At 43.1% G+C, this 20,411-nt stretch overlaps 1 protein-coding gene across 1 annotated transcript in view; it reads left to right on the top strand.

The window, feature by feature from the left end:
- The first annotated feature begins 1,083 nt into the window (after nt 1-1,083).
- ccdc3b (coiled-coil domain containing 3b) overlaps nt 1,084-20,411 on the top strand; it is a 36,992-nt gene continuing 17,664 nt past the window's right edge. Inside the window, exons 1-2 of the mRNA XM_080783689.1 lie at nt 1,084-1,871; nt 19,341-19,515. Coding sequence (XP_080639815.1) covers nt 1,441-1,871; nt 19,341-19,515 — 606 coding nt within the window. The 5' untranslated portion in view covers nt 1,084-1,440. The remainder of the gene's footprint in view (nt 1,872-19,340; nt 19,516-20,411) is intronic.

Below are 20,411 nucleotides of genomic sequence, written 5' to 3'. Positions count from 1 at the left end.
AAAGTCTGTGCAGAAGGCGCATACGGTATGTTCCCAGTTGTTTTGTGTCTGTAAAATGAAGATGGTTTAGGAGCAATTAGTGGAGGAAAAAGTTGTCTATTTGCCCCTGAAATGTATTGGAGTAGAAGTACCTATACTACAAATTGTACCGGGTCAAATGTACTGTACTTTCCATCACTGCCAGAACTAGAGATCAGTTCAGTTCAGCGATAACTGAAACTAACATCTAGCCTGGCTATAAAGCCACATCCACTGTGCTCTTCACTTCTCTCATATCTCCACTAGGGGCCGCCCAACGACCATTCAAAAACATTTTCCTATATTAAAACGCAACCTTCAATTAAATGCAATTGTTCTCGCCAGAGATTTTACAACACATTTCAACAGCAGCTATAAATATCATCATAGTCTAGAGCACACAAACGGGAATAATTCACGATATTGGATTCTGTTATTTTTTTTAAAGGCGGTTTTGTTCCACTTTTCCATGTTTTAATGCTCACTCAGCTCAGTCTGTTGCATAAAACAGTGGTTCTCATTAATTGGGGTCCGGGGACCCCCAGGGGTCCGTGAGGGAGTCCCAGGGGGTCCTCAGCTAAATTGATAGTTTAGGAACCAAATGGACCCTTACTATGGGTCTGTCTGAGAGTGTACAATAAACGGGTCCATTTGGTTCCATTTGTACACTCTCAGAGTTAAATTAACATTGATTTTACAATATAAACTGGAGGTCCCAGAGATAGAAATGCCATTAAATGGGGGTCCGTAAACTAAATGCATGTCAAACTGGGGGTCCTTGAAATTTAAACGAGTTGAGAATCACTGCTATAGAGCTGTAAAAATCTTCTATTATGGGGGTCCTTGACATACCTTTTCAAATGGGGGTCCGCGGGCTAAATAATGTAAATTTGGGGGTCCTTGACAATACAAAAAAAGTGTGGGAAAACCACTCGTTTACAAGATGCGAGGGTAACGCTTTGCAAAGGAGGGATGCTGCACTGCAAAGAGTGCATGACCATATAATGAGACGTTACAGATGATCCCACACACACACACACACACACACACACACGCAGGCGGGGGCAAAAAAGAAACAGGACAACTTCTTTAAAGCCTTCTTGACTTCAACACTTTGAGTTGGAGCCGGTAAACTCTTGAACAGAACAGATATAGGGTGTGAACATGCATGTCTAGTCTTATCAGAGCTGTCTGTCAGGAGGCATAGTGTACTATTATAGATAGACTATGGTTTATCCATACAGTTAAAGTGAAGGTCTACTCAGTGTGCAGCCTGCTGTGGTCAGTGTATACCTTGCTTATCCTTCACTTAAAAAAACAACCCCTTTGTCAGTCAGTCAGTCAGTCAGGGTTGCTTATTGCTGCAGGAGGACGTGTGGGGCGATCGCTTTTTTAAATTTCATTGAATCGGAATATATCATCATGTGCTTTTCCCTGGCGGCGTTGATGTTGGCAGCGGCGACCCTTGGCATGCTCGGCAGCCTGGGGGGTGGTGGTGGTGGCACCGGCACGGTGGGCATGGGGCTGGGCACCGCGTCGGGGTGCCAGCTGCCCCACGACTGGAGACCGCAGACGGAAGCGTGTCGCGCCGAGCTGGCGGAGATCATCGTGTTCGCCCGGGTCCTGGCGCTGCACCGGGACTCCTACAGCGTGTACAACTACCTCCCGTGGCAGTACCACGACGCCGACCCGGAGCTGTTCTTCTCCGCGGAGATCGAGCTGCTGTGCGACCAGGCGTGGGGCAGCATGCTGGAGGTGCCCGCCGGCTCCCGGTTCAACGTCACCGGCCTGGGATACTTCCCCTGCTTCTCCTACAGCGCCCTGGAGAACAACTCATATTACTTCTTTCTAAGGTAAAAAAAAACATTTATTTTAATCTCTTCTCTCCTCTCCTCTCCCCTCCTCTCCTCTCCTCTCCTCTCCTCTCTCCTCTTCTTCTCTCTTCTCTCTCTGTGTCTCTCAAAGTTTAGATATTTTGTAGGCTACCTGACCTGTCCTGTGTAAAAGTTGTAAGGTTTAAGGGACATTTCATCGCTGGGTGAAACTGGAAGGCACTATTTGTAGTAGATAACGGTAGCAGAATTTGAAATTTGAATTATGCAAGGCCAGAAAAAATTCTGTGTCTGTGTGTTTGACTTGGGTTTGACTGGTTTGCTGAATTTCTACAATGCCCATAATGCTTTAGTGCACTTCCCCTCCTTGTAGAGATGGGGGGGAGGTTGCGTGGAGGTGTGACTTTGTGAAGGGTAAATGGTGCATTTATATAGCACTTTTATCCAAGGCGCTTTACATAGATTGTGCATTACATTCACACACAATATACACTGATGGCGGCGGAAATCATGCAGGGCACCAACCTGCACATCAGGAGCAATTAGGGGTTCAGTGTCTTGCTCAAGGACACTTCAACACTAACTCTGGGGGGGAGCCCACAGGGTTCGAACTGGCAACCTTGTGGTTACCATCCACTCTGAGTCTACCCCTGAGCCACCTAGGGTGACCAGATGTCCCTCTTTGCGTGGACAGTCCAAGACTTTTCAGGCGTCTCACAAATTGTCTCACAAACTGAGACAAAAAGTGAGACACCAAAGGATAGCCAATAGGCCTATGGTCGAATATGACATCAAGGCATTTAATAGCAACTCGAGCAGTAAGCTGCTAACCCGGTATATACTCCCACACAAGCCATACTTCTGTCCCTCAAATGAACAGTTTGGACCTGGTCACCGTACTGAGCCACCCTGTAGTCCAGGAAGGAAGGGAGAGCACATTGTCATGACAGGTTTCTGGTTGATGTTCCCTCCCTGTAAGCGGTCTCTGTAGGCTATAAGGCTGTACATCAAGGTTGATGCTCTCCCTGTAAGCGGTCTCTGTAGGCTATACAAGGCTGTACATCACAAGGTACATCTACTGTATACGGCTCTACATCAAGTGTATTTATCAGTCTCTATAGGGCTATGGACCAGAGCTACCTCCCTGCATGCAGTCTCTGTACATCAAGTGTATTTATTATCAGGGGGTGAGAACTTAAGCATATCCATGATGGATGGTTTCAGGGAAGCATTGCAGCCTGAAAATCTGGAGAACATGATTTGTTTTTCTTTTGGAGATGTCTGGAAGATTATGGGAGATGTAGGTGTGTGTGTGAAAGATATAGAGACAGCCCACTAACTATTATATTCTGTTTCTGTGACAGACTGATGCAGAGTGATGCTTACTGTATGTATGTGTGCAACGATGAATTTGAAGTAAAAGTGGGAGGTGGAAATCAATTGTATACAGGGACCACTGCAGTGGTTCTCAAAGGGGGGTCCTTGTATAGGGGGTCCTAGTATAGGGGACCACTGCAGTGGTTCTCAAAGGGGGTCCTTGCATGATTGACAGTTCTAGGAACCAAATGGACCCATATGGGTCCGAGTGTACACTCTCAGAGTTAAATGCAAAACTGACACTACAGTGTAGTAATAGTATAGTGCCAGAGATAGATACAAAATCACACCTGTGTGAAGTGAGGGGCGCTCTAATCACCGCATACATCAATGTATACAATCATCAAGAATGGTGGTGCCTTATTGGCCAAAGGGATATGTCGATTTGCTCAGACACATATTATTATGACGTGAGTTCTCCGTTCATTGGCAGTGGCATTTTTAATGTTGGGGCGGGGGGGGGCTAGCCAAATGGCCAATGGCAGAGTGCACAAGTACTGTGGCCGGCTGTACGTATGTATGGTATGTATACATACAGTACCATACATAAGGAGGTAGGGTATGTGCTATGGGCCATGATGGAGTCTGAAAAGGTGGGTTTTCAGACTACGGCGGAAGATTGGGAGTGAGGCTGCAGTTCTGACTGTGATGGGAAGTGTATTCCATCGTTTTGGGAGCCAGAAGGGAGAAGAGTTTGGGACGTGTGGAGCGTTATTGTCCCGGCGTTTTTAGTGAAGGTACCTCCAGCTTCCTTGCGTTGGCTGATCTGAGTGAGCGGGAGGGTTTGTATAGGGTTCGATCATACTTGTGAGATATGGGGGAGCCGTGCCTTTGGTTGCTTTGAATGCCAGCATCAGAGTTTTGTATTCTGTGTGGGCAGCGACCGGGAGCCAATTATGGAGGGAGCGGAGAAGGGGGGAGACGTGTGAGAATTTTGGCTGGTTGAAGACCCAGCGAGCTGCGGCATTTTGGATCAGTTGGAGGGGCTTAAGTGCACATGCCGGTATAGGCCAGTAAGGAGGGAGTTACAATAGTCAAGTTTTGACAAGAGACTGTTGTCTGGATTAGGAGCTGGGCTGATTCCTGGGTGAGGAACGGTCTAATTCGTCGTATGTTATAGAGTGTAAACCTACAGGATGGACTGACAGCTGTGATGTGTGATTTGCAAGGTGAGCAAGTAGCTTGCTGCCTTGCTCACCCTCTTCCACCTACAGTACCCCACCAACCACCACCATATCAACAGCTGTTACACAATGGAGATAAGGTCACAGTGCAAATACTTCTGTGTCATATTTATTTAGAGTCAGGTTAGAAGCATAAATTATAGACAAGTTGAGTCTAGATGTGAATATAAGGAGGTTCCACTGACATAGAAACATGGGGTTTTCAGAAAACTGTCATGATTTATAGAAGACATTTTGTAGAATCGTTAAAGATAATGTTGGGTGGGTATAGAAGGCACTGCAGTGCGATCGGCGATCGTACTGCGGTCGGCTGGGTATGTATGTAGGCGTGTCCTCATGGTGGTCCCTTATTGGTTGTTGATGTTGACGACGGATATAGGTGACTAAGAATGGTCCCTCATTGGCTGTTGATGGTGACGTAACTTAAGGTATAAGTGTCAATGTTGGTATTATGGTCAATAATATGTTTAAAGGATATAGAACAGCAGTTGTAATAGACATTGTGTTAGTAGCAGTACTTGCGCGCTCTGCTTGGGCACAAGTAGGCCATGTATTGTATGGCCTACTACTTCAAGGTGCAAGTCGGCACCTCGACAGAGTGCATTTCTAGTTTCGGTATACTTTTGTCTTTTGTGTGACACTCTTTTTTTGTAATTTAAAATTTGTATTGATTTTTTGCATTTTGACAGTAATTTACAATTTAGGCATTTAGCCTATTGATCCAGAGCGACTTACATTTAAGCAAAAACAAAAGCATGGCATACATCACATATACATAAAAAGTAGTTATCATGAATGATAAACTAAGAACGTAACAGTGGAGTATCTATGTCAACTATACATACTATACTATATATTATATATACAATATACATGTGTACTTTAAAGTGCTATGACTACATAAAATGCTATTCTAGTGCTGTCTACATAACGAGCTATAAGTCTGTCTAAAATACTATCTAAGTCGACATAAAATGCTATCTACATTGTGCATAAATCAAGTGTCTTCTGTCCCAACATTGGGTCAGCCCATAGTATGCTAAAAAAACATATAGACAACATTTAACTCAGCGCCAGAAGAGTAACTATAAAAAATAGACAGCTAAAGAAAAAACAGACAAAAACAAAAAATGTAAAAAACAAACCGATTCCACAACCATTATTATACATATATAGACAGTTGACTAGGATAGTAACAAAAACAGCGAGAAAGAAAAAAGAAAAAAAAGTGTGTGACACTCTTGAGTAAGTTAGTAATTAAGGCATCCATTTAGAAAAAAGACAAAAATAACAACATGAAAAGCACAGCAGCAACGATATAGCCCAGTGAGACAGCAGCACTGTAGCAGCATGTCATCATCTCATTGTATTTCCTCCTCCCGAAAAAACACGTTGATTCAATCAGGTTTTGTTTAGTAGTAAGTGGACATGAGTCTGCAGCAGGTCAGGTCCTATTGTTTCATGTTCCTCCATTCAGCTGTCAAACTGACGTTTCAAAGAATCTTTCAAAGGCATCCTCCATGGTCTTTGAAGTCTAAATGATGTGATATGTCTGTGTCTGCTCTGCTCTGCTGCGCTCCAACGCCAAGGGTCTGGAATAACATCGCCGCGTTCTGATCATCACTCAGGTTCTCCTCGGACGTTTTCCCGTCAAGGAACTAATAATTGACAGTGCGTGCGTAGTGGAAAAACGTTTACTTTAACCTATTCTGAACGGGAACCTCTTTTGGTGTTTTAAGCATTATGTCATAGGCTACTTTAGCTATTGAAAAATAGCAGATCTACAATCTTGTAGCTTGTAGGTCTGCTATTTTTGAAAAATCGTGAAAATGTGGCACACATCTTTGAATATATATTCTTTCAGAGCGAACGTTTTTTACTCAAATCTTTGCACCTGCATGTGGGGGGGGAGGGGGGGGGGGGGTTCCTGGAAGAACATATTTTCAGATGGGGGTTTTGACCTTGACCTTGACATGAAAAGGTCGACGACTGACAGAAACATATGTTTGGGTTTTTTTCAGAAAACTGTCAGGATTTAGAAGACATTAATTGTAGAATCGTCCTCGGGTCTAAATGGGTTAAGTATAAAAGTATCGATACTGCGATAATATACTTTGTTACAAGTATAGAAGTCCCGAATTAAAAATGTAATGGAGCTAAAGTACCAAAGTAGATCGGCATCAAAATAATATACTTAATTTATACGTACCAAAAGTAAATGCACTCATTGTGCCAGAATGTCCCATTTCACACGTAATGAAACAATATTTTGAAAATAGCCGATCTACAAGCTCACAATGGGTCGCATGGCAATCGTGCATGGCTGAAATGTATAGGGCTGAAAGTGTTTCGTAATAATAATCAAAATCTACGAAGTACTAAAGTTGTCATATAATTGTAGTGGAATAAAAATACAATATTTTCCTCTGAGATAGTGGGGTGGAAGTAAAAGTATTGAAATTTTTAAATGCGTTTACAGGAAGTATAAAATGTTGTATACTTTATAGTATTTATAAAAATGTGCGAGGCAAAGAACCCAAAGCCCCCCCCCCCCGGCAGGTCCTTGACCCTTTCATGTCAACGACCTCCAAAAATATATGTATTTGACCTCCGACCCCATCTGAAAATATGTAGTTCCAGTGACCGCCCAGAAGCAAAAGATTTGAGTTAAAAATGTTCGCTCTGAAAGAATATATATTCGAAATTTGCACCACATTTTTAAAACAGCAGATCGACAAGCTGATAGCGCGGCACTCGGTGCCGCGCTATCAGCTTGTAGATCTGCTGTTTTTCAATAGCTAAAGTATAACATAATACTTAAAACACCAAACGGGATTCCTGCCCAAAATGGGTTAACGTATTTCCTCTCAAAGTGACATAAAAAAAGCCAGTGTCACAAAAATACTGTAACTGAGTGAAGAGACACACATTGAGATTGCTGAAGGTAAACTCAACGCCACTAAATCTGTAATCTCTCAGTTGTAAACTTGAACCCATTCAAACCGGGAAAGCATGTGTGTCATTCAAAAATAGCAGATCTACATAAGCTTGCAGGCGCGGCCAAATACATGTCATTTTGGGGGTCTTTGGCACAAAAACTTGTGCCAAGACTACTTACTACTGACTACTTACTACTGACTACTGACTACTGACTTGGAAGCCATTCGTATAGAATCTGCCCCAGACCCTATAACGAGTTAGCCCATTAAGAATCACATTAACCATTATTTTAAAGCTTTAGCTATTGAAAATGCTCAATGCGTGGCACATAGAGCTTGTATATCTGCTATTTTAGAAAAATCGTGAAAATGTATACACATCTTTGAATAACATTTATATTATTTCACAGCGAACGATTTTAACTCAGGGGTCCCTGCAGGCTGGAGCAACATATTGTCAGATGGGGGGTCAGATGGGGGGTCCGCGGCCAAATACAGATAAATCTGGGGGTCCTTTTAATGAAAGAACGTATGAGTTGGTTTGCACCAACTCATACGTTCTTTCAGAAAACTGTCAGGATTTGGAAGGCATTTGTAGAGGTTTTTTCACTAGTTAACCCATTATAGACGGGAACCCCTTTTGGTGTTAGCATTATGTTATGCTTTAGCTATTGAAAAATAGCAGATCTACAAGCTCATAGCGCGCCACCGAGTGGCGCGCTACGAGCTTGTAGGTCTGCTATTTTTGAAAAATCGAAGAACGACTGAGATTTTTTTAAATCTGATCTCAGGTCAGAATGGGTTAATCAGACCAGTGTGTGTCCAGTGGAAACCTCGTATGAATCTGATCTCAGGTCAGAATGGGTTAAAACAGATGAGTTGGATGAACGTCAGCAGCGTGTTGTGTTGCCATTGCGTGTTCCTCCTTGGCGTCTCCGCAGAGCCAGAATACTGGTTCTCATCACAGTCTCCAGCGGACTCTTCCATTTCCTGTAATAAAAAGGCCCAATAACATTGTCTCAGACCCAAAAATAGTCAATCATGAGAAGCACGGGTTCCCATGAAAGGACGAGGCACAGCCGGGAGGAGAAAACAGAGAGAGAATGCAACATGGGATCTCCCTTATGGACGGTCTAAATGAGACGTGTCTGGCTGTACCATACTGTAGTGTACAGTATGTCAGCCAATGAACCCATTTGGACCCATACTGTAACTGTTGCACCTCCCTCTGGACATGGACATCATGGACATGGACATCATGGACATGGACATCATGGACAGACTGTATATGCTGTACACTTGCTGCAGTGTCACTGTATATGATGTACACTTGCTGCAGTGTCACTGTTGGTGCCGAGCTTCTCATTAAGCAATATTTACACGATATTTATTGTGATTATTGGCACGGCAGTGATGCATGCTGGGGTCAGGATGGAACGAGACGCAGCCAGTCGGGTTCCGCCAAGCGTGGCTGAAGTGTCCAATGATCACACGCCCCCTCGAGTGTAACGTCTCCATTAATACAACAGAAACACGGCCAACTCTATTTCATTGAGACTAATAATAATAATATGATAATGATAATGCCAGATTTGCGGTTTCACATGGTAGGCTATTATTATGTACTGTATGAAATGTCTTTTGAAAATGGCAGATCTACAAGCTGTCATCGGCTATACTTTTAAATAGCCAAAGTTGAAATAGGGCTGAAGTGGTTAATGTAGGCCTACAGTATACGTTTTGTAGTCAAATCTACAAAGTAACTATAGTAACTAGTAACAAGAAGTTCCAATGAAAATAGCAGATCTACAAGCCCACAAAGCATCGCGATGCGTCGCATTAAGACAGTTCTACTGCGTAACCCGCGTTCCCCGCTATTTAACCCACGTGTCCGTGCTGCTTAATACGCTAAACCCACTATTTGTTTAATGTGTTAATTTAATTTAATTAATTATTAAAAAGAAAGAGCGGATTTGTCGCGTCCCCGGTGACGAGGCCACCGCGTTATGATATGATGACGAAACCTGAAATCTAGCCATGCTCTGGGCTGCTAGGGCTGCTGGGAAAATTAGTTCAATGCAAGTGAACGGGAGGGGGGTTTGTTTGGACTACAACATGTTGTGCAGGCTGTAGTCGCATCATAATGGCGGCATGTTTTTCTCTTCAACACCAAACCATGGGACTATTTTCCGCCGGATTTTCGTGAATAAAAGCTACAAATACTTATGCTCCAAAGTGAATAGATCTATCCCGGCAGCCTATAGGACAGGTGGTCTGATTATATTAATCTAAAGGCCTTAAATTAATTTACAAAACTGATGCCAACCAACCAACCAAAGTCCGTCTTACTGACGACCCTGCAGTCTGACAGCTGACATCTTGTTGAAACAAACCTCAGTCACTTCGCTCTGAAAGAATAAAACCACATCGATGCGCGTGCTCTCTCTCTCTCTCTCTACACACGCGCACGCACACAACGCATGCAACGCACACAACGCACGCAACGCACGCAACGCACGCAACGCAACACAAGTCTCAACGCACACAACGCACACAACGCACACAACGCACACAACGCACGCAACGCACGCAACGCAACACAAGTCTCAACGCACACAACGCACACAACGCATGCAACGCACACAACGCACGCAACGCACGCAACGCACGCAACGCAACACAAGTCTCAACGCACACAACGCACACAACGCATGCAACGCACACAACGCACGCAACGCACGCAACGCAACACAAGTCTCAACGCACACAACGCATGCAACGCACACAACGCACGCAACGCACGCAACGCAACACAAGTCTCAACGCACACAACGCACACAACGCACACAACGCATGCAACGCACACAACGCATGCAACGCACACAACGCACGCAACGCACGCAACGCAACACAAGTCTCAACGCACACAACGCACACAACGCATGCAACGCACACAACGCATGCAACGCACACAACGCACGCAACGCACGCAACGCAACACAAGTCTCAACGCACACACACTCCGTTTCTGATGGACAAGAACAATCAAGTGTTTGATGTCCCTCAGGGGGACGGAAGATTGAATCCAGATGCAGGAGAGAAACACGCCGCTGCAAAAATGTCCACTTTCTCACACTTCTCACAGCATGCATTAACCCATTCTGACCTGAGATCAGATTCATACCAGGTTTCCAGTGGAGACACACTGGTCTGATAAACCCATTCTGACCTGAGATCAGATTCTAAAAATGTCAGTCGTTCTTCGATTTTTCAAAAATAGCAGACCTACAAGTTCGTAGCGCGCCACTCGGTGGCGCGCTATGAGCTTGTAGATCTGCTATTTTTCAATAGCTAAAGCATAACATGATGCCAACACCAAAACGGGTTCCCGTTCAGAATGGGTTAAGTGTTAACCACACATGAACCATGCATAGGGCGGGTGTGGTGTCACACCTTATGTTATGAACCATATATAGACGGCGTGGTGTGACGGTGTCACACCTTATGAACCATGATATATGGTGCCACACCTCTGTGTTCAGTTAGGCCATTTAGACCTGAGGATGACATGTGTGTCGGTGCCTTATATAGCTTTTAACAGACCTGAGGACGATTCTACAAATGCCTTCTAAATCCTGACAGGTTTTCTGAAAAACCTCATGTTTCTATCTCAGTGGTTCTCAAACATTTCCATGTCAAGGATCCCCAAAAATGTATGTTGTTGTTCCAGGGACCCCCCCCCCCCCCCCCAGAAGCAAAGATTTTAGTTAAAAAGCTCTGAAAGAATATATATTAAAAAATGTGCGCCACATTTTCATGATTTTTCAAAAATAGCAGACCTACAAGCTCGTAGCGCGGCACTCGGTGCCGCGCTATGAGCTTGTAGATCTGCTATTTTCCAATAGCTAAAGCATAACATAATGCTTAAAACACCAAAAGGGGTTCCCGCCAAGAATGGATTAACCATTATTCTAAACTTTAGCTGTTGAAAAAGATCTACACATGCTCACAATTTTCAATGCAAGCTCTCAATGAGTCGCATTGTGAGCTTGTAGATCGGCTATTTTCAAATGGCCAAAATGTATCTAAGGTTGAAGTGGTTCATTAATGTACAGTATATGTTTTTTTTAATAATCAAAATCAACAAAGTAACTAGTAATAAATATAGTGGAGTAAAAGTGCAATATTTGTAGAAGTGAAATACCTCAAAGTTTAAGTAAATGTACCGGTACTTAGTTACTTTCCCCCAGTGTATTTGACCCAGTTGGGATGGCTACCGTCAACACGCTATCAGTTCCAGGAGAACGCTATAACCTAATCAAACGTCTAATCGATGCCATGTAATCTGCAACAATGTTTTTAAAACAACCTAATTCGTTCCAGTTTCTCATCTGTGAGTTTAAACAGTGTTGTGATTCAGCCATGATTAAATAGTGTAAACCGCTATTTGTCTCCATTACTCTAACCTCTCAGTCAGCGTGACTGATCCAGGATCAGTGATCCTTCTGCAAAGCGCTTTCTGTGTGACCATAAATAACCTTTTTCAGAATGCTGTCCAGTTTGACTCGCACGCACGCACGCACTTCACCCATTTTGGGATGCAAAAAAAGGCTTCTAAATCCTAATAGTTTTCTGAAAAATCCATGTTTCTATGTCAGTTATTGCTCAACCTTTTTCATGTCAAAGACCCCCAGAATTATCTCTATTGGGCCACGGACCGGACCCCCATCTGAAAATATGATGTTGCTTCTGGGGACCCCCCCAGAAGCAAATCATTTAATAAAAAATGTTCGCTCTGAAATATATATTCAAAGATTTGCACCACATTTTCACGACTTTTCAAAAATAGCAGACCTACAAGATCGTAAGCGCGCCACTCGTTGGCGCGCTATGAGCTTGTAGATCTGCTATTTTTCAACAGCTAAAGCATAACATCATGCTTTAATTAAAACCACAAAAAGGGGTTCCCGCCCCAAAATAGGGCTAAACCAGATTATCCAATAATAATCTCAATAGTTTTTGGAATAACTACCGTATACGTACGGTAAGTCAACATGTCTACATTTAGAAGACATTGCATGATATAAATCAGTGTGATTTCCCCTTGGCTGCTATGTTTATGAGAGAGCCATACATACACAGCAGCATGTGGCCTACATCAACATGCTTTTTTACGAGGGCCTATATACTAGAATACTACTAGAAATACTAGCCAAGCCCTGAAGTATGTTTGCAGTGCTCGGATATGAAGGGGAGCCCTGACATGATGCAGATATCATTCTGTATACATATACAGACTACAGTATGTGACTAAATTTGACTGGGGGACTGCCATTGGATTTCTTTTGAATTTTCGTTTTTCAAATTGACATGTTGGTTGTTCAGTTTGACCCACCAGTTTTGCAGATATGGCTTATAGAGTAAATGTCTTGTAGAGAGAAACAGCGAGTTGAGAAAACAGGCTTGAAAGGTTCACTTCTGTGGACATTACACCTAGCTACATGTTAAGCAGTTATTTCATATTCACATTTCAGCTCTGACACTTATTTCAGACATGCTCTCGTTATGACTTCTCCTCTGCATGCTGTAGTGTTTAGATGGTTCTGTTATGACTTCTCCTCTGCATGTTGTAGTATTTAGATGGTTCTGTTATGACTGCATGCTGTAGTGTTTAGATGGTTCTGTTATGACTTCTCCTCTGCATGCTGTAGTGTTTAGATGGTTCTGTTATGACTTCTCCTCTGCATGTTGTAGTATTTAGATGGTTCTGTTATGACTGCATGCTGTAGTGTTTAGATGGTTCTGTTATGACTTCTCCTCTGCATGCTGTAGTGTTTAGATGGTTCTGTTATGACTTCTCCTCTGCATGCTGTAGTGTTTAGATGGTTCTGTTATGACTTCTCCTCTGCATGCTGTTATTGCTGTAGTATTTAGATGGTTCTGTTATGACTGCATGCTGTAGTGTTTAGATGGTTCTGTTATGACTGCATGCTGTAGTGTTTAGATGGTTCTGTTATGACTTCTCCTCTGCATGTTGTATAGTGTTTAGATGGTTCTGTTATGACTTCTCCTCTGCATGCTGTAGTGTTTAGATGGTTCTGTTATGACTTCTCCTCTGCATGCTGTAGTGTTTAGATGGTTCTGTTATGACTTCTCCTCTGCATGCTGTAGTGTTTAGATGGTTCTGTTATGACTTCTCCTCTGCATGCTGTTATTGCTGTAGTATTTAGATGGTTCTGTTATGACTGCATGCTGTAGTGTTTAGATGGTTCTGTTATGACTGCATGCTGTAGTGTTTAGATGGTTCTGTTATGACTTCTCCTCTGCATGTTGTGTAGTATTTAGATGGTTCTGTTATGACTTCTCCTCTGCATGCTGTAGGCTAGTGTTTAGATGGTTCTGTTATGACTTCTCCTCTGCATGTTGTGTAGTATTTAGATGGTTCTGTTATGACTTCTCCTCTGCATGCTGTAGTGTTTAGATGGTTCTGTTATGACTTCTCCTCTGCATGTTGTAATGTTTAGAATAGATGGTTCTGTTATGACTTCTCCTCTGCATGCTGTAGTGTTTAGATGGTTCTGTTATGACTTCCCCTCTGCATGCTGTAGTGTTTAGATGGTTCTGTTATGACTTCCCCTCTGCATGCTGTAGTGTTTAGATGGTTCTGTTATGACTTCTCCTCTGCATGCTGTAGGCTAGTGTTTAGATGGTTCTGTTATGACGTCTCCTCTGCATGCTGTAGTGTTTAGATGGTTCTGTTATGACTTCTCCTCTGCATGCTGTAGTGTTTAGATGGTTCTGTTATGACTTCTCCTCTGCATGCTGTAGTGTTTAGATGGTTCTGTTATGACTTCTCCTCTGCATGCTGTAGTGTTGTCTAGTATGTGAAGAGTCTGCTCATTTTTGGTGAAAAGCTGATACTCTTTAAGAGTTTTAACTTGACTTCAGTTCTATAAGCTGTAGAACATGTATTCACTCTAAGTCTAATTCATGGGTTTTCAACAGGTGGTCCACGGACCACTGGTGGTCCGTGGAGGAATTGCATGTGGTCCCTGATCATGCGTTTATAGTAATGTAGGATTTGTTGATTTGTTTTAAATGTTCTTTCCACTAGTTGAGAAACCGTGAACTGAATGACCATGTGACCTACAGTATGATGAGTTCAAGAACTTCAACAGAAAAAGGGAGTTAGAATCTCAAGAAGGGGGTTGAATGGTTGAGTTATTATTATTAGGACATTTTACCAGTAGTAGTCGGTTGAGAAACAGTGGGATGTACACACAGGGGATGCATTCATCATTGTAGGTCGAAACGTTGCAAATTGTTGCCTCTTAATAAAGTAAGTCTCTGAAAGCTCTAGAAACTCCTCTTTGATGCCTTGACATCCAGCACCTGGCCTAAATATAGGCTTTGAGACGTGGAGACAATCCTCTCTGTGAACTATCCCTGCTCCCGTCCCAAATAATCCCCGGGAATTAATACAAATCTTAATCCCATGCATCACCACGGGAATTGGGAATTCCCCAAAAAAAGCCTCTATAGTTGAGACTCCCATGTGGGGAATAAAAGCAAGGATTTAGGGCTCATCTAAAGGGGGAGATATTAGTCTCTGAGCTCCACTCCTACGACTCGGAAACTCAATCCGGGTCACGGCACCAACGTTACACCCAGGGTTGGAAGCTGAGGTCCTCCATGCTTGGCCAGGGGAACCGAACCCCTCCTCATCCCCATACCCCTTGTAGCTGTCCCAGCATTGGGTATTATTTTGTAATATTTTATTTTATTGCTTACCTTTCTGAAAATGTATAATATCAATATGTGAACATTATTATGTATGTTTATTTGGGTACATATTGTATTTGTATGCTGTGTGTGTGTGTGTGTGTGTGGTGCCTGGTCCTTTATTGCTGTTCATTATGACCTAGAAGGGCATGCAGGAGCAGAGCCCTGTGATTAGAGTGAGGCAGCATTGATTGCACCTGTGTGAGCTGAACTCAGTCAGAACAAGCTGAGTTTCAGTGGTGCAAGGAGCTCTTCTAAAAAGTCTAAAAAGAGTGTCCTTAAATAAAGAATATAAGAGAAGATAACGTAGCTCTCCTAAAATAATCTGCAGAAGGCGCACACGGTATGTTACATGTTGTTGTTTTCTTTGTCTGTAAACAGTTGTAATTCTGTCGATCGTTTCATGGACACTTTAAAAGGACATCATGATTGACTGACAACAAGGGCATTCATATTTCATGTTTAATTGTGTTTAAAATGATGTTGTTATGTTTTGTGTTGCAGTTTTTCACGTTGTCTTGGGGAAATAAATAACCTCAGTTGGAGCGTTTGTTATTCTGTTGGATAGGAGCGGTTACACCCCTCCTCAAGCCAGAGGACTAGGGACGTGCAGAGAGTTTTAGGAGAAGCAGGGGCTTAAAAATCCCGTAAGAGGGCACTTTTGCGAAAATAGCAGATCTACAAGCTCACAACGCGTTGCATGCTGCGTTCACGTTCAGGGAGACTGAACTGGAAATGAACACAATGCTCCTGAATGCTGCCTTGAAGCACACCCCCTGGACATGACGCTAGTATGTCACAGGGACTTACCCCCCAATCCAACCCTTGATGCTGAGTGTCAAGCAGGGAGACACTGCATGGTCCCATTTTTAGAGTCTTTGGTATGACCCGGCCGGGGATCGAACCCCGACCTCCCAGTCTCAGGGCGGACACTCTAACCACAAGGCCACTGAGCTGGAAAGGAGTGGCATTTTCATTTATTTTACCACAGTAAATGCTGCATTCGTGGTCTGGAGAGTACAGTTGTTTTACAGACGGGTAAAAGGGCAGGGGGGGCCGAAGCCCCCTTTGATGTGCGGGTGGCTCAGCGGTAGAGTGGCCGGATGGTAACCGCAAGGTCGCCAGTTCGAACCCTGTGGGCTCCCCCAGAGTTGGTGTCGAAGTGTCCTTGAGCAAGACACTGAACCCCTAATTGCTCCCCTAATGTGCAGGTTGGTGCCTTGCATGGTTTCCACCGCCATCAATGGATGAATGTGTGTGTGTGAATGGGTGAATGTAATGCACAATCTATCTATGTAAAGCAACATGGATAAAGGCGCTATATAAATGCACCATTTTACCATATTACCAAGTGTAACAGAGAAGACAGCAGTAAGGAGGATGAGACTAGCTGGCCACTAGCTGCCACCGACACCAAGAACTCCCGGCCAAAAAGCTTGTACTGTGGGAACCAACACACAGGCATCGATGGAGAGGACGTCCCACACCTACCTCCTACGTGGACGTATACTAAAGAAAGATGCTGGTGCAGAAAGCACAAGGGATGTTCATGTACATGTTCTCCCCGTGTCCCCTATAGGGTAGATACCCTCACAAAAAACATGCCGTAATCCTGGTCACTAAACTGCCTCCCCCTGGCCAGCCGGGGCGCCTGATGGAGGGGAAAGGAACTGGTTGGAATAACGTGTTCCTTCCACGCGCTATACGTCCAACCAGGGAAACTCCCCCCTGTCAGGTGTAAAGGAGCAACTTGGACACTCAGGCATGAAGGAAGCATGAGTTCAAGTCCGTTGCTCTTCCCTTGTCCCCCATATATGGGGACTAGGTTGGTCTCCCCTTGTCCCCCATATATGGGGACTAGGTTGGTCTCCCCTTGTCCCCCATATATGGGGACTAGGTTGGTCTCCCCTTGTCCCCCATATATGGGGACTAGGTTGCTCTCCCCTTGTCCCCCATATATGGGGACTAGGTTGGTGGAGGGTGTGTAGAGCCCAGGATCACATTAGATGATTGACACGGGGGTGAAAAATGGGTTACAAAATCGTGGGATAAAATATATATATATATATATAGAAAGCACAAAGGAGCTGCATGGCCAGATGTATGGAGAAGAACCGAGATGACTGGAGACGCCGATGGAGGGCTCGTCTGAGGACGACGTAGAGAGATTTACCTTTTAACCCATTCTGACCTGAGATCAGATTCATACGAGGTTTCCACTGGACACACACTGGTCTGATTAACCCATTCTGACCTGAGATCAGATTCTAAAAATTTTCGTTCTTCGATTTTTCAAAAATAGCAGACCTACAAGCTCATAGCGCGCCACTCGGTGGCGCGCTATGAGCTTGTAGATCTGCTATTTTTCAATAGCTAAAGCATAACATGATGCCGACACCAAAATGGGTTCCCATTCAGAATGGGTTAAATGCACCGTTATGTGTGCACGCCCCTGGGGGCAGATATCAGGGGAACTGAACCCCCCACCCTCATGAGCTCATGGCCTGTCTAAGCTCCATTACCTTCACATCCCCCGACACTGGCCGACGGCCTTGGGCTGCAGGGTTACTGTAACGTTACAGTATTCACATTATAAACATCATCTGCTCGCCATATGATTTAATATGTATGTGCATATTTTGGCACTTTGACTTTGGCAGACATGGAGCCACGCGTGATTCAATCATTCCACCGTACTGTACAATACAATCATTCCACCGTACTGTACAATACAATCATTCCACCGTACCGTACTGTACTGTACCGTACTGTACTGTACTGTACTGTACAGCGGCCGTATATAGGAGAAATATATCTATAGTAGCACCTAATTAACCCATTATTATTAACCCATTTTGACCTGGGAACGATTCTGCAAATGTCTTCTAAATCCATGACTGTTTTCTTGAAAAAGCAGTTTTTCAAGTCAGTCTTTCTCAAAAACGTTCATGTCACTTTTCACGATTCTTCAAAAATAGCAGACTACTTGGCGACCACTCGGTGGCGCGCTACGAGCTTGTAGATCTGCTATTTTTTAAATAGCTAAAGCATAACGTAATGCTAACACCCAAAAGGGGTTCCCGACCCAAAATGGGTTAAGGTTCTACAAATGTCCTCTAAGAACAGTTTTCTGAAAAACATAGGTTATTATTATTATAAGAAGTTCTTCTCACAAACCTTTTCCTGGTCAAGGACCCTCAAAATGATGTGTATTTATTTGGCTGCCGACCACCATCTCTGTGCTGTACTTATATACAGTACAGTACAGTACAGTACAGTACAGTACAGTACAGTACAGTACAGCGCCACAACAACCCATCCAGAGCTCTGAGGTCTGCTGACCGGTGCCAACACATTTAATAAACAAATTATGGTTAAAGTGCATGGTTGAAAATGTAAAATGACACAGATGTTGCCTCTTTATCGGTGTGTATTCGGTTTAGTCTATGGACTTTTTGTGTCTGCCTTTGTGTGCATTCTCCCCCCGTGACATCACGTCATGTTTGTGCGCGCCCCTCACTTAATTTATTTTGCTTACACATAGTCCTGCCTTTTATCTAGAGCTGTCAATCACATCCAATCCTTTAATCTAGAGCTGTCAATCACATCCAATCCTTTATCTAGAGCTGTCAATGACATCCAATCCTTTTATCTAGAGCTGTCAATGACATCCAATCCTTTAATCTAGAGCTGTCAATGACATCCAATCCTTTTATCTAGAGCTGTCAATGACATCCAATCCTTTTATCTAGAGCTGTCAATGACATCCAATCCTTTTATCTAGAGCTGTCAATGACATCCAATCCTTTTATCTAGAGCTGTCAATGACATCCAATCCTTTTATCTAGAGCTGTCAATCACATCCAATCCTTTTATCTAGAACTGTCAATGACATCCAATCCTTTTATCTAGAACTGTCAATGACATCCAATCCTTTCATCTAGAGCTGTCAATGACATCCAATCCTTTTATCTAGAGCTGTCAATGACATCCAATCCTTTTATCTAGAACTGTCAATGACATCCAATCCTTTCATCTAGAGCTGTCAATGACATCCAATCCTTTTATCTAGAACTGTCAATGACATCCAATCCTTTTATCTAGAACTGTCAATGACATCCAATCCTTTCATCTAGAGCTGTCAATGACATCCATTCATCCATATTAACCTGTCATCTTTCTCCCCCATACTGTACATGTACGCATAGGATGGACGACAACTACAACATCATCCCTCACGGCGTGAACTTCCAGGACCCCATCTTCTCCGACACCCCCGAGAACCACCGCGTGTTCTCCAGCCTCTTCCAGTTCTCCAACTGCACCCCGGGGACCACCGTGCACACCTACTCCCCCGAGTGGGAGGCCCAGGAGGACAGCAGGGTACGTACAGTAGACCTCTAGTACAGTACAGTACAGTATAGACATGTCTGTTCTACTCCCCTGAGTGGGAGGCCCAGGAGGACAGGAGGAGGCCCAGGAGGACAACTTTCCACTAAATGGAAACTTTCCACTAAATGGAAACTAAATGGAAACTAAATGGAAACTTTCCACTAAATGGAAACTTTCCACTAAATGGAAACTAAATGGAAACTAAATGGAAACTTTCCACTAAATGGAAACTTTCCACTAAATGGAAACTAAATGGAAACTAAATGGAAACTTTCCACTAAATGGAAACTTTCCACTAAATGGAAACTAAATGGAAACTAAATGGAAACTTTCCACTAAATGGAAACTTTCCACTAAATGGAAACTAAATGGAAACTAAATGGAAACTTTCCACTAAATGGAAACTTTCCACTAAATGGAAACTTTCCACTAAATGGAAACTAAATGGAAACTTTCCACTAAATGAAAACTAAATGGAAACTTTCCACTAAATGGAAACTTTCCACTAAATGGAAACTAAATGGAAACTTTCCACTAAATGGAAACTTTCCACTAAATGGAAACTTTCCACTAAATGGAAACTTTCCACTAAATGGAAACTTTCCACTAAATGAAAACTAAATGGAAACTTTCCACTAAATGGAAACTTTCCACTAAATGGAAACTTTCCACTAAATGGAAACTTTCCACTAAATGAAAACTAAATGGAAACTTTCCACTAAATGGAAACTTTCCACTAAATGGAAACTTTCCACTAAATGGAAACTTTCCACTAAATGGAAACTTTCCACTAAATGGATATTTTCCACTAAATGGATATTTTCCACTAAATGGAAACTTTCCACTAAATGGAAACTTTCCACTAAATGAACCATAAAACATTTGAT

The sequence above is a fragment of the Protomyctophum bolini genome, assembly GCF_963924005.1.
Source record: "Protomyctophum bolini genome assembly, chromosome: 2".
NCBI lineage: Eukaryota > Metazoa > Chordata > Actinopteri > Myctophiformes > Myctophidae > Protomyctophum > Protomyctophum bolini.
Note: the sequence above shows the minus strand (reverse complement) of the source record. Positions and strands in the feature narration are given on the sequence as shown.